Raw genomic sequence first — 14,965 nt, forward strand, 5'->3', positions numbered from 1 at the left:
ATGTCGATCGCTGCATCGGAGGGTGGGTCAGACTTCTCTGCAGACGACAATTCGGCGCCGCTGCCCCCTTCGGGTGTGGCAGTGGTGCCCGAGTCAGACCAGGAGATGATTGCCATGCTTTCCGGGGCCACAACAGTATCGGGCAGACATGGGCAGTATTTCAATTAAATGTATTTTAAATACGTATTTAATTACTTTAGTGTATTTTGTAAATTGTATTTTGCAGGTGTGGAAAAAATAAAATGTAGTTTGTAACAAAATATTTTGAGGGAGTGTATTTTGAGTATTTCAAATACTTAAATACTTAAGAAAAATCACCATAGTAAATGATTTTGGCATATTTTTGGTCTGATGTTGGCAATGTCCAGGTTAGATGCACGAAAATCATGTGACACCCTGTAGACCGACCGGACTCCCTCCAAGAAGTGAATGAGTTTTGAACTCTTAAAAACAGCATTAAGGTAAAGTGTTTTGTGAAAAATATACAGTCTACACACACACATATTGCACACTGAGCGGCATTATAGAGAAAATATAGAGTGCCTTATGAGATCAATGCACTGTGTTGTCATTCATAAAAGGACATCATAGGCCCTACCTATTATGAAACAGCGCGTCTGTCATATTTCCACTGAAATCTCCATGCTAAGCAAGCGTTCACAATATAACATCCATCTGCAGTTTTTACACGTTTTTAAACGTATTACATATGAGAAATATTGATATTGATTTTGTATAAAATAATCAGCAATCCTATTGTTTTTCAGTAATTGCGCACGCAACGCGATTCTACTATTGAAAAGGCATACGCGGTCAGGGCAGTTAGAGTCTCGTGTGTAAAACAAACCCACACATGTTATGATTAATATGATTAATCATATATATTATGATTAAAATGGAATTTTGATCTTGTGACGAAAATTCTCGGTCTGTTATTTGTACACAAAAATCGCTGCAAAAGATGCTATCCAACTGGTTTTATCATAGTTTTTGTCCAACTCCATTGACTTGTATTGGGTATTCTGTGCGGTACGTTATTACTCCGCCGACGGAAACGGAAATGGGGTTGTTTGTATTCTTTCTGTAGTTATGCAGTCGCGGTATCCTAGGCTATGGTATCCAAACATTGGCAAAGGTACATTATCGCCACCAACTGGGCTGGAGTGTCTATTATTCAAGCTCTCAATGGAAGAATGTCCGGTTGTGAGGCGTTTGGAAAAATAGGTCCACAGTTTTACAACAAATGGTAAAACACCTGTTGGAAAGCATCTTTTGCAGCGATTTTTGTGCGAGCATATCAGTGAACACCCCAGATCACTCGGTGAGTTTCACATCTTTGTAAACTAAAGTTTAATGCGTTTTATGAATGATTCTTCCAGTGCCCCTATGAAACCATTGTGGAGGTGGGGGGTGCTAACACAGAAACCGAAAATTCTCGGGACAGCAGCATTTGTCCAAATTTCAATCTTAAGCGTTCTATTTCATCAGAAACGATCCTAAAACAGGACTTTAAGTGTAAAATACCGAACTTGTCCTTTAAGGCACGAGTAGAGTAACAGTGATAATATGGCTATGTAGCCTACATCAAACACGTTTTGCTATTAAGGGCAGCCTACCACACCATTGATGTGAACTTAGCTATACATGACATTTACGTCAGAGGGAGCTAGTTCAGGCCCTCTAGAGTTTTAGTGAAATGCCCATTGTTTTTTTTTTGCTACTTTGCCATTTTGAATTTACACATTTCTCATATTTGTGTTATTGCTACTTTTTGTGTTATTGACCTTTCAGTAATAAAAAAAAAGACTTACGATTATTGTGGGAGTATTTTTGTATTTTCAAAATACTAATTACTTGTATTTTATTTGAATACATTTTTCACATCAGTATTTTGTATTTTATTTTGTTACATTTCATGAGCCAGTATTTGTATTTTGTAACAAAATAGTTCCCTTTCAAGGGAACTTCGAGCTGCGTCAAACGCTGCGGGAACGCCCCTGCGTTGTGCGTCATGAAGCACGTATGGAATCAGCCCAATGGAGAGATGAAACGTCATAGGCGGGTGACGTCATCGACCAGGAAACTATAAAGCACCCCAACACAAGCGCATTAGCTTCTGTGCTTTCAGTCGCGCTACATGTGAATCTGTCCCTGTGTGATATTGTCTGTCTTACATACCCTGCACCACACAAACAATTTATCCCTATATATATATATATTGAGAGATTATGGCGGACGAACAGCAGTTTAGAAAGTGTGTTCCTCCCTGCTCGCGTTATTTAACGAGCGGGGATACACATGATCTTTGTGTTGTTTGTTTGGGAGTTCAGCATGCCCAGTTTGCTCTCGAGGGAGCAGACTGTGAGCATTGCGAGCGTTTGCCGTTAAGGACGCTCCGCTCCCGCCGATCGCTCTTTGAGGAGAGCGGTTCGGTGCGCGCTCCCCGCGGTTCGGGTCCCGCTTCTGCCGAGGCAGAGCGGCGGCGCTTATCGTGGGGATCGCAGATGGATCTCACAGCGGGGTTTGAGACGGGCTCTGCCTTATCTCTCCCTTCACCTGTGAGATCCAGTGCCTCAGTCCCGGGTTCGGAAGCACGCGCTGCGGTTTCTTCCGCTCGGGCTGAGGCACCAATGCTGCAGCTATCCAGTTCTGAGGAACTTGATGTTGTTAGTGTTGAGGGAGATGTGGAGGATTCGCCACCCCACACTCCTGAGAGTGATGAGCTTATGGAGGTGTTAACAAGAGCTGTTGAAAAACTTAATATTGAATGGCCAGTGACTAGACAGGAGTCTGTTTCTAAATCAAAGTTGGATGAGAGATTTTTGCCGTCACGTGTGCAGCCTCCACGCCGGTGCCTGCCGTTTTTCCATGATCTCCACACCGAGGTGTCGAAATCATGGAGAAAACCGGTGTCATATAGAGTGTTTAGTCCCCAGACTTCAACATAAGCTAATATTATGGGAGCCAAGGCTCATTGTTATGGTGCTTTGCCTCGTGTGGAAGAGACGCTTGCGAGCCATCTCTCCCCCGAAGCAGCATCATCTTTTAAGGCACCGGCATTACCCACCAAGCCTTTAAGAAACACTTCGGCTTTGGTGGGTAAAGCATATTCGGCAGCAGGTCAGGCTGCGTCATGTCTGCATACTATGTCAATCTTGCAGGCATACCAGGCTGATCTGCTAAGGGACATGAGTGAGAGTGAGGAGGTCAGTACTGACGTAGTTCGCGAACTGCGTCAGGCTGCTGATTTATCCCTGCGTGCCACCAGAGAATCGGCCAAATTAATGGGTCGTTCTATGGCAGCTCTGGTGGCCGCAGAAAGACATTTGTGGTTAAATCAGACTAATATTAAAGAGAGAGAAAAAGCTTTTCTTTTAGATGCTCCTCTTTCTCCCATGGGGTTGTTTGGTGATGCTGTGAATTCAGTTATCGATAAATTCCAAGAAGAAAAGAAACAAACTGCAGCTTTTAAAAAGTTTCTTCCCCTTAAAGTTCATGTCCCTGGGGCTGCTGGGCGGGAGCAGCACCGGCCGTCTTCGAGCTCATCACATAGAGCGCAGCAGAGGCAGAGTGTCGCGTCTCGTGCTCCCCCTGCTGGACAGTGGGCTCAGCCGCGACACTCTCAGCCGAAGCCTTCTCCCAGTAGAACTGATCTGAGGACAGTTATATTGGCTAAGAAGGCTTCGGCTAAGAAGAAGTCCTGACGCCAAGCCGTTCAGGATGCTGAGGGTGGTCCCCACCGAGGCGGAAAGGTGTTCACCTCTTTTTACGGTGCCCATTCCTCCTCGGTGCCCTCAGGGGCTCGTTCTGCCAACCCCGCCTTTATGCCGGGGCACAGACGATCCCAGCGAGCGCTTTCCCGAGGGACGCTCGCTCCCTCTGAGGAGGGTCTCAGAGCGGTCAGACCAGTTGTTCCCTGCCGGTGCGCCGTTACAGGGCGCTGCGTCTGCTGCTCAAGTTACACCAGAGGCCAGTCTCGAGAGGCTGGTACCCTTAGTAGAATTTCTGGCAGAGTGGAAAAGCCTTCCAAAAATATCTCATTGGGTCCTGCAGACAGTAGAAAAGGGTTATGCTATCCAGTTCAGGTGTCGTCCACCAAAATTCAGAGGGGTTCTGCACACAGTGGTGGGCCCCGAGCAGGCTCTGGTATTGGAACAAGAGGTGAAAACGCTCCTTCAAAAAGAGGCTATAGAACGGGTTCCTCCTCCCAGTTTGGAGTCAGGTTATTACAGCCGATATTTCATCGTTCCAAAGAAGGATGGGGGGTTGCGTCCAATTTTAGACCTGCGCATATTGAATCGCTCGGTAGGGAAGCTAAAATTCAAGATGCTCACTATCAAGCAGATCGTGTCTCAAATCAGGTCCGAGGACTGGTTTGTCACGATAGATCTGAAGGACGCATACTTCCATGTGTCCATCCTTCCACAACACAGGAAGTTCCTGAGGTTCGCCTTCGGGGGCGAGGCGTACCAGTACAGGGTTCTTCCGTTTGGCCTAGCTTTATCTCCCGCACTTTCACGAAATGCATGGATGCAGCACTAGTGCCTCTGAGGCTTCAGGGCATTCGTATTCTCAATTACATCGACGATTGGTTGATTTTAGCTCAGACCGAGCAGATGGCGGTTCGGCATCGAGATGTCGTCCTCGCTCATATCAGAAAGTTGGGGTTGAGGCTGAACGCAAAGAAAAGTGTATTATCTCCTTCCCAGAAGACCACTTTTCTGGGTGTCGTTTGGGATTCGGTATCGATGCAGGCGCGACTCTCTCCGACCCGCATCGCTTCGATTCTCTCAGCTGTGAAACAAGTGAAGCTAGGCCAGCTACTCACTGTCAAGCAGTTTCAGAGACTGTTGGGTCTGATGGCAGCAGCGTCCAACGTTATACCTTGCGGCCTGTTGTACATGAGACCGCTACAGTGGTGGCTCAGGACCAAGGGATTCTCCCCGAGGGGAAATCCGCTCCGCACGTTCAAAGTCACGCGGCGCTGCCTTCGTGCTCTGGTCATGTGGAGAGAAACTTGGTTCCTATCCAAAGGTCCTGTGCTGGGGGCTCTTTGTCGTCGCATAACGCTAACGACGGATGCTTCCCTCACAGGGTGGGGGGCGGTCATGAGTGGTCGCCCAGCCCAAGGTCTGTGGCAGGATCATCATCTTTCGTGGCACATAAATTGTCTAGAGATGTTGGCTGTGTTTCAGGCTCTGAAACACTTCCTAACAGACCTGAGAGGCCATCATGTGTTAGTTCAATCAGACAACACGTCGGTGGTCTCTTATATAAATCATCAGGGGGGCCTGCGGTCTCGCCGGCTTTACAAGTTGGCCCGTCAGATCCTCCTGTGGTCCCAAGGGAAGCTACTATCTCTGAGAGCAATGTATCTCCCTGGGTATTTGAATGTGGTAGCAGACTCCCTGTCGAGGCAGGGGCCGAGGCCAGGGGAATGGAGACTCCACCCCGAGGTGGTGGAGCTCCTTTGGTTGAGTTTCGGTCGCGCCGAGGTGGACCTATTCGCTTCCAAGGAGACCACTCATTGTCATCGGTGGTTCTCCATCACTCTTCCAGCCCCCCTGGGGTTGGATGCTATGGTGCAGCCGTGGCCGAGGTCACGTCTGTACGCCTTTCCCCCGATTGCTCTGTTACCAGGAGTTCTGGAGAGGGTCCGCCGGGACGGGGTCAGTCTACTACTAGTAGCCCCGTTCTGGCCGGCCCGAGTATGGTTTGCGGACCTGATTTCTCTCCTGGACGGTTCTCCTTTGGAGCTCCCGGTCAGGAGCGATCTACTCTCCCAGGCGGGGGGCACGATACTTCACCCCCGCCCAGAATTGTGGAAACTGTGGGCTTGGCCTCTGAGGGGGCCCAGCTCATAGACTCCGGTCTCTCAACCGAGGTTGTTGAGACCATTCTTAACTCCAGAGCTCCATCCACGAGGAAGCTTTATGCCTTGAAGTGGAAACTTTTCACTTCTTGGTGTGGAGAACACCTGCAGGACCCAGTTAACTGCCCAGTGGGTGCAGTGCTGGAATTCCTGCAGGAGCGCTTCTCCACAGGGTTATCCCCCTCCACACTAAAGGTGTATGTGGCGGCACTAGCTGCTTACCACGTCCCTTTCAGTGGAGTTTCTCTTGGGAGACACCCGCTTATAACTCGTTTCCTCCGTGGCACTTTGAGGCTGAGGCCAGCAGTTCGTACGAGGGTGCCGACTTGGGATCTGGCCATTGTATTAGAAGGTCTTTCCCTAGCTCCTTTTGAACCTATCGAAGAAGTTCCCGAGAAGTTTCTCACTTTTAAGACTATCTTTTTGCTTGCTATCTCTTCACTAAAAAGAATCGGAGATTTGCAGGCTCTGTCGGTTTCACCCTCGTGCCTGGAATTTGCACCTGGCATGGTTAAAGCTTTTCTGCATCCTAGACCAGGTTACGTTCCTAAGGTTCCTACTAATATTGTTAGACCTACGGTTCTGCAGGCTTTCTGTCCTCCTCCATTTATGTCATCGGACCAGGAGAAACTTAATTCACTCTGCCCTGTTAGGGCATTAGACGCTTATGTCCATAGAGCTGCCCTGTGGAGGAAATCAGAACAACTTTTTGTATGTTTCGGGCCACCCAGGAAAGGGTGTCCGGCGTCTAAACAGAGAATGAGCAAGTGGGTGGTTGAGGCTATCTCACTTGCTTATGAGTCGGCTGGCCAGCCTTCACCTTTGGTTGTCCGAGCTCACTCTACCAGGAGTATGGCTGCTTCTAAAGCTCTTTTGTCGGGGGTTTCCCTGAGTGATGTTTGTGATGCGGCTGGATGGTCTTCACCGCATACTTTTATTAAGTTCTATGACCTAGACTTAAGCTCTACCCCTGGGGCACAGGTGCTCTCGTCCTCTGTGCGCTAGTCTCACATGACGGTCATTTGGTCCTATGGCGACGTGGGTATTCGCGTTCCCGCAGCGTTTGACGCAGCTCGAAGTTCCCTTGAAAGGGAACGTCTCGGTTACGTATGTAACCCTAGTTCCCTGATAGGGAACGAGACGCTGCGTCGCTCCGCCATACTCCCGGCACTCCCGTTAGCGCTTCCTTCAAGCCTATCAGAAGCTAATGCGCTTGTGTTTTTGGGGTGCTTTATAGTTTCCTGGTCGATGACGTCACCCGCCTATGACGTTTCATCTCTCCATTGGGCTGATTCCATACGTGCTTTATGACGCACAACGCAGGGGCGTTCCCGCAGCGTTTGACGCAGCGTCTCGTTCCCTATCAGGGAACTAGGGTTACATACGTAACCGAGACGTTTTTGATGTATTTGTGCCCACCTATGGTACCGGGATCGTGTGGAACCCTCCTCCGTGTCCCGAGCCCTCGAGGCTGGACGACCAGTAACTCGGGGTGACACGCACTGGTTCTCAGCAACCCACCACAGTCCTTTTCTTCCCAGTGGGGCATGAGGAGCTCACGGGGGCATGGACGGCACCTTTTACTGCCTTTTACGGCTCGGTGGTTCCTCCTCCCTCACCACTCTTGATGGTGGGGCAGCTAAGGGTTACACGCGTATCCTACCAGTGAGGCAGGCCCGTTGCTATGCAGCTGTGCCCTAACTCCACTTGGCGCGGAGAACCGTGTCTCCCTTCCCGGGCCTGTAAGTACTCGTCGGAATTAGCCGGCAAGGATTACAAGGCCTGTGTGGGAAGCCGCCTCTTCCATACACGCCATGACGTTGTTACAGGTCCATCAGGCCAAGTCACTGAAGGACCTGCATGAGAGTGGTCATGATCCACAAGTTCTCCAATAACTTTGTGCCGCAACGGACCTCGCACTTCGTGCGACGAAGGTCACCACGCGGTCAGTGGGTCGTGCGATGTCCACTATGGTGGTCCAGGAACGTCATCTCTGGCTGTGTCTGGCTGACATGAGGGAGACTGACAAAGTCAGGTTCCTTAACTTCCCCGTGTCCCAGACCGGCCTCTTCGGCGACGCGGTCGAGAACTTCGCCCAGCAGTTCTAGGCTATACAAAAGCAGACTGAGACGATCAAACACATCCTGCCGCGATGGACGCGGAGGTTCTAGGTGACTTACCCCCAGAGGTACTTAACACCATCACTTCTGCATGGGCACCATCCAAGAGACGTGTGTACGCCTTGAAGTGGAACCTGTTCGTTGAGTGGTGTTCTTCTTGCCGAGAGGACCCCCGAAGATGTTCGATAGGGTCCATGCTTTCCTTCCTGCAGCAAGGGTTGGAGCGAGAGTTCCCTCCACCTTCAAAGTACACAATGCCGCTATTTCAGCATATCACTACCACATAGATGGCAAAACAGTAGGAAAGCACGACCTGGTCATCAGGTTCCTTAGGCGATTAAATCCTCCTCGAACCCCCTCCATACCCTCTTGGGACCTTTCCCTGGTGCTTTGAGCACTTCAGGATGCTCCCTTTGAGCCTTTGCAATCAGCAGACTTAAAGCTTCTTTCCATGAAGACTTTGCTGCTGGTTGCACTGGCCTCTGTCAAGAGGGTAGGGGACCTGCAGGCATTTTCGGTCAATGAATCGTGCCTAGAGTTCGGGTCGGGTGACAACCATGTTGTACTGAGACCCCGGCGTGGCTTTGTGCCCAAGGTTCCTACCACTCCCTTCAGGGACCAGGTTGTGAACCTGCAAGCGCGGCCCCTGCAGGAGGCAGACCCAGCCCTGGCTTTGCTCTGTCCCATTCGGCTCTGCGTCTGTACGTGGACAGAACTCAAAGTTTTAGGACCTCAGACCAGCTCTTTGTCTGTTACGGAGGCCAGCAGAAGAAAAAGGCTGTCTCCAAGCAGAGGATGGCCCACTGGATAGTGGATGCCATCACCTTGGCTTACCAAGCACAAGGCGTGCCCTGTCCGCTTAGGTTGCATGCTCACTCCACGAGAGGCGTTGCATCCCCCTGGATGCTGGCACGTGGCTCCTCGCTAACAGATATCTGTAGAGCTGCGGGCTTGGTGACACCTAACGTGTTCGCTAGATTTTATAGCCTACGTGTAGAGCCGGTCTCCTCCCGTGTTCTCAGCCTTATCGGGTAGAAGCACTGAGAAGTCCGGCTCTGTCGACTAGCTGCCCCCTACTGTGCACCGTTATTGCTCCAGAGTGAAAAACCTGTTGAGTCCTCCAGCACCCTCAGCCCGAACATGGCGGAGCGTCTAGCGCCATGGCTTTATCCGTTGAAACCTTGAGACCTGGTTCTAGGCTGAGATCCATATGTGTATTTCTTCAACGGCTGCTCCTAAACGGAAGCCTGTGTCTTTTCCTTGGGCTAAGTCACCCAGTATTTCGTATGCAGTACAACCTTTGGGTTAGTCCATATGTATATCGCCACATAACTCCTTTGGGGAAGAATTTGGGTTCCGCAGCGTTCTCCTCCTTAACAAGAAAAGGCACGCTTTACCAGTGTTATCCAATATTCTCACTTAATGGGTTATCACCAAACAACAGTGACAGATAAACTCTGTGTAACCCCTCTCCTATCGCCCTTCCAGGCAAGAGGTGTGATGGATTGTTTAATCAATCATAACTAACATTTGTTTTTTCTTGCAGGAAAAAAATTCATATGCATTTGAATTTGAAATAATGTTTCCCCTTTGGTGAAAACTCATGACTTTGGTTGTGTGAGTGTAAAAATAACAAATATGGGAAATTAAACTAGATAGATGTCTAAACTTGAAACCTTGTGGTTATTATGAAGTAATCACAAAAACAGAATTTGCTCCTACCTAGTAACTGAAGGGTTTGCATATGAAGAACCAATCAAATTGTAGGAAAATTATGTAATGCATCATGTCATTTTCGCCCATTGCCCTATTCCATAAAAACTGTTGTATTCGTGTTTACTGGTGGGATTCTCTGAGAAATGCTTGAGATCCTCCGGCCATGATTAAAGCATGTTCGAAGGCATTGTCTGAAGTCTGTAGGTTATTATTGCTGTGCAGCAAGTTAGGGTTAGTAGGCTCAGCTGACGTCGATGTTTAGACGCGCTGGAGCATAGGATTAGACTCAGCCGCCATCGATGTGTAGACGCGCTGGAGTATAGAATTAGCACCCAGCCGACGTCGATGTGTAGACGGGCTAGGGTATAGGGTTAGACTCGACCAACGTCGACTGTAGATGCGCTACAGTATAAATATTATAGGACCTAGTTAGGTTTAAGGAAAAATCTACCACAGAGGCTCGCACAGTGCGCTGGATGGGGTCAGCAGTTGTGGCGCTCTGGTATGGATTCCTATTCGTCGGTCACAACGTACGTGGAGAGTGACCGACTGATAGGGAACGTCTCGGTTACGTATGGTAATCCTCATTCTCTGAAGGAGGGAAAGGAGACGTACGTCCCGTCACCACATCTGCTGTGACCCGCCGGGGCAGCCAGCTCATCGACTTGGCTCCTCAGCAAAAAACTGAAGTGCAATCGCACCTGCTGCTCATTAGATACCCGCGCTACGTGGCTGAGCAGCTGAAGCAAATGATTGCACGCCAATGTGCATTGGCTCATTTAGTTTCACTCGAAATAGATTGGCCTCTCTAGCGAGATTCCTATTTGTCAGTCACGACGTTAACCGAGACGTTAACACAAACAATACCAGACAGGGAATTAACTCAAACTAACGACTTATATGCACACAGCAAACAAAAGAGCTAATGAGATAATTAATGAGACAACAGGTGAACGGGATCATAAATCAAACACACTGGGAAACTAGCTCAAACAGGCAAACAAGGAAAACAGAACCAAACCACAAAGAAACATAGCCAAAACAGAGCGTAACTGAATATGGATAATAGGCAAAACTTTATATTTCCTGCCCAACATGCTGTAATCAAAAGGACCCGTTAACGAATTTTCTCTCACAAAGTTTTTTTTTTCTGTGACTAACCGACTAATACAATTTTGGTCAAATACTGTAAGAATCTTCTCATCGACTAACATTTAGTTGACTATTAGGGGGCAGCCCTAGTATTTTGACATAATTTTTTTGTATTTGTATCCATTCAAGCCCAAGAAGACGTGAGGAGACAATTCCGAGTTTTGACTTACTGGTAAGCTGTAGAACAGAGCAGCGCAAAAAAAAAGATTGTATGACATTACTGAGTTTTGACTTACTGGTAAGCTGTAGAACAGAGCATTCCACATCTCCAATCTTTACAGTGGCGTTTCCACCATCAAAACCAGATCCAGTTATGGTAAGAACTGTTCCCAGACTGCTGGATCCTGAAAGACAAGTTGTATCAGTAATATAAACAGTGATGGGAATAACAGCGTTATAAATAAAAGGCTTTACTAACGGCCGTAAAAGGCTATAAAACCTAGTAAACGTGTTAAGTGTCGCCTAGCCCGCAGCTCTTCAGATTTCTGTCAGCAAGGCGCCGTGTGCCAGCGCCCAGGAAGCCCGACCTTCTCGGCGGCCTGGGAAATCATAGCCGAACATTCTGGATCTGACTCGGGCAACGCTACACTCCCTGAAGGGGGTAACACAGCCAAATCCTCATCTCCAGAAGACTGAAGCCCCCCCTTCCGATGCTACAAAGGACACGACTGGTCTTCCATGAGAAGGACCAGCACGTTCCTTTGGAGGCTCTAACGGTGGCAGTGTTTGTGAGGCATGAGGGACCAACGTAGATTGTCTCGGTAGGGAAGCCCTCACGGTAATCCTCAGATCACCCTGGTTAAGCGCCGAAGTAGGCCTGTTTTGAGGTCCAGAATAAGCACTAGATTAGAGCATAGGCGAGGGGACTGCACCTCCCTTGAGGTAAGCGAGTCTCGATCTTAACACTGCCATAGTCATATTCCCACAATGGGAACATGAACTATTCACAAAGTCTGCCTCAGCGTGCTGAATATCCAGACAAAAGAGGCAGCTATTGTGGCTATCTGCTGGCATCAGGGAATGACCGCATCCAGAAAAGCACAAGTGGAATGACATCCTGAAAAGGACGCAGTGTCACGCCTGTGTTGCTCTTTTAGTAGAAAAACAAATAAAGAAATAAAAAACTCTTTCATTGCTGAGGCACCCAAGGATAGCCATGGTGTAACGAGGTTTACACACTCAATGGAACACCCACCGAGACCGACACACACACACACACACACACACACACACACACACACACACACACACACACACACACACACACACACACACACACACACAGAATGAAATGCTGTGAAAACAGCAGTTTGTGAGCTGTAATGCTCGTGGCCACCGCTGATTGCGCCGTCACACCAACACTGAAGGCAGAGAGTTTGAAGAGTTTTCAACGCTATTAGAGTCTTTGTAGACACCTGAAGACAAACAGGAAGCTCGGGTCCGAAGTGAAAGACAATGAGTGCGTGCACCCGCTTCCTGTTTATACCCACGTTGCGGGGCGGGGCGCGTGACGTGATTCACGCACGCCAACGTTCATTGGCTCGTTCTGTAGACACTCGAAGATGATAGGGCTCCCTGAAGTGATCCCAATTACATCGTCACGTCGACGTAACGTGACAGTTGTGCCCAACACTGAATATAAACCATTATGAATGGAGATGATAGCTTTTATTCTAGACTTGAATATTTACTCTTCCTTACCTTTTGTAGGCGAGATCCCGGTCACTGTTGGGGTCTTTGGCTCACTCCAGGTGAAACCACAGTCCCCTGAGCATCGTGATGGAATACCATTGATGAAAACTTCAACCTTAAAGATAAGCACAGAAATATAAATTTCGGTCATTAGACATCCTAAACCAAGGTTTCTCAACTTGTTTTGCTTCAGGACCCAGATATTACACTGGACTTCAAGTTTACATTTATATTAAGAGGAGACCCAACACAATACTAAAATAGAAAATAAAAAATCTAAAACATTAACATTCATATAAAAATAATGAATAAATAAAACAATAAATACAATTTTACCAGTAAACTTGTTTGTAATGCATTCTTGCGAACTTCTAGAATAAAATATTAATAGGATCGTACACATTCAAACTATAAAGAATGCACAACTGTCCTTTTGTAATAATAAAAATGAACCTTTCAGTTCAGCCATAATCATCACCACATGCAAAATCCCTAGAACAGTGGATGTTCAAACAGAGTAACAACCAGACAGGCCCTGCACCTTATCCACTATGTAGCGCTATTGAAATCAGGTAACACGAGGAAGAGCCTTTAAAAGCAAGCTGCATATACAGTATATGACCAATGTATTTTGGACGAACATTATTGCATCAAAAGCAGTGAGTAAGAAATGCACCTGTGGTTTATTTGTAGGTACGCGCAGAAAGTCTCCCATAATTCTCTGTTTAAAGAGGCCTCCTTGCTCGATCTTGCGTGACGTCAGTGAAGGGTTCACACCAACCACATTGGAAGCATTGATCTGGTTAAAATTATAAAAAAAATAATTATTCAGCCTGGTATGAAATGAAAAGTTTGAGTCAATTAAGGTTTTTCAAAGTCTCTTATGCTCACCAAGGCTGTACATCCTTTTAGAAATCATTCTGATTTGCTGAACAGTTGTTCTGGTTAAGATATTTGTACCCACTGGATACACTCATGACTGGCCCTATTTTATTTTTCATTGAATATCTTTTTCACTATATTTCACATTGCAGAAGTAAAATGGGTTGCAATCACCTTTCCATGTTGACTTTAAGTTATGTTTTATATTTAAATTAATCTTACACATTTGATTTTCAAATTTAGCACATTAAAAACATTTTAACCAAACTTTTATTTAAATTTCCATTAGCATTTCTCATGAGCAGTTCCCCTGCTGTCTTGCAAACCCCAGCTCATTTTATTGTAATAGCACTGAACTCTTTCTTGCCTTTAACAGAGGCTGATTTCCAGGGATGGTGAGCCACTGTATGTACCAGCTGTAGCCTCTACAGTCTCCAGATCTCTGCACTTGCAGCTGGCCGAGCTCTGGGATCCCCTGCAGGGCGTACTGCAGGTCCGCAGCGCTGATGTCTACCGCCAGGCCTGGGAACACACAACACACATACCACATGAAAAACCAAATCACCTCTATGGAGATTGTGGTTTATGTAGAAATAAGTCTAGTTCGCTATTCTAATAAATTAATTTTGGGACTGAAACATGATTAACAGTGTCCGACATCAAGAATCTGCTGTGCAACTACAAGAAATTCCATGTACTAAATTATTCAGTAATTTCCAGCAGCTACACAACAAAGTAACAGACAAACCCACAGCCAACATGCTTACCTTCAACACGCCGGGCTAAGAACTCAACGTTAAAGGTTCCTGTAAGAGGGGGGCTGGCTTTCTGAGGGCGCATAATGGTGACAGTGGCATCCCCTTGTCTTTGAATCAGTAGGTCTCCTATGCTGTTTGGCATCTTCTGGTGGACATAAATGAAGTTTGAAGATTGAGAACATGGAAGGCTTACAGGGATCACTTAAAGGGATCATCCCAAAAAAAACAAAAAAAAAACAAATCTGTCATCAATTACTCACCCTCATGTCGTTCCAAACCCATAAAACTTCCATTCATTTTCGGAACACAAAGACATTTTAATGAAATCTGATAGATTTATATCCCTCCACTGAAAGTCTGTTCACCCAAAATTCAATCAAGTGGTTTAATCCAAACCTTCTGAAGAGACATGACTGCTTTATATGAACAGATTGAATGTATGCTTGAACATACATAGAGCTCAACCGTACTTGCTTGACGCAGAAGAACAAACCTCATAGTTTCTTGCAGAAGCTCAAACGTGCTGAGTGACACAAAAGAATGAACTTGAGTTCAGTTTACCAAATTAGAATGCTTTTAAACATTGTTCGCTGATCAATGTTTATATGTGATTCAAAATAATTTTCAATGAATTAATTTTTAATTCATCATGTAAAGCAAACATGTCTCTTCAGTAGACTTGGATTAAACCACTTGATTAATTTGGTTTGGTTTTATGATCTCTTTATGAATGTTTTGACGCATTAGAATTTTGGGTGAATTGACTTTAAGTG

At 46.8% G+C, this 14,965-nt stretch overlaps 1 protein-coding gene across 1 annotated transcript in view; it reads right to left on the bottom strand.

The window, feature by feature from the left end:
- pkhd1l1.1 (PKHD1 like 1, tandem duplicate 1) overlaps positions 1–14,965 on the bottom strand; it is a 75,717-nt gene that overhangs the window by 51,870 nt on the left and 8,882 nt on the right. Inside the window, exons 25-29 of the mRNA XM_077195336.1 lie at positions 14,202–14,337; positions 13,802–13,956; positions 13,229–13,351; positions 12,562–12,667; positions 11,097–11,204 (exon numbers count right to left, since the gene is read on the bottom strand). Coding sequence (XP_077051451.1) covers positions 11,097–11,204; positions 12,562–12,667; positions 13,229–13,351; positions 13,802–13,956; positions 14,202–14,337 — 628 coding nt within the window. The remainder of the gene's footprint in view (positions 1–11,096; positions 11,205–12,561; positions 12,668–13,228; positions 13,352–13,801; positions 13,957–14,201; positions 14,338–14,965) is intronic.

The sequence above is a fragment of the Siphateles boraxobius genome, unplaced genomic scaffold (assembly GCF_051911475.1).
Source record: "Siphateles boraxobius isolate OS27281-9 unplaced genomic scaffold, OSU_SipBor_1 33, whole genome shotgun sequence".
Taxonomy (NCBI): Eukaryota; Metazoa; Chordata; class Actinopteri; order Cypriniformes; family Leuciscidae; genus Siphateles; species Siphateles boraxobius.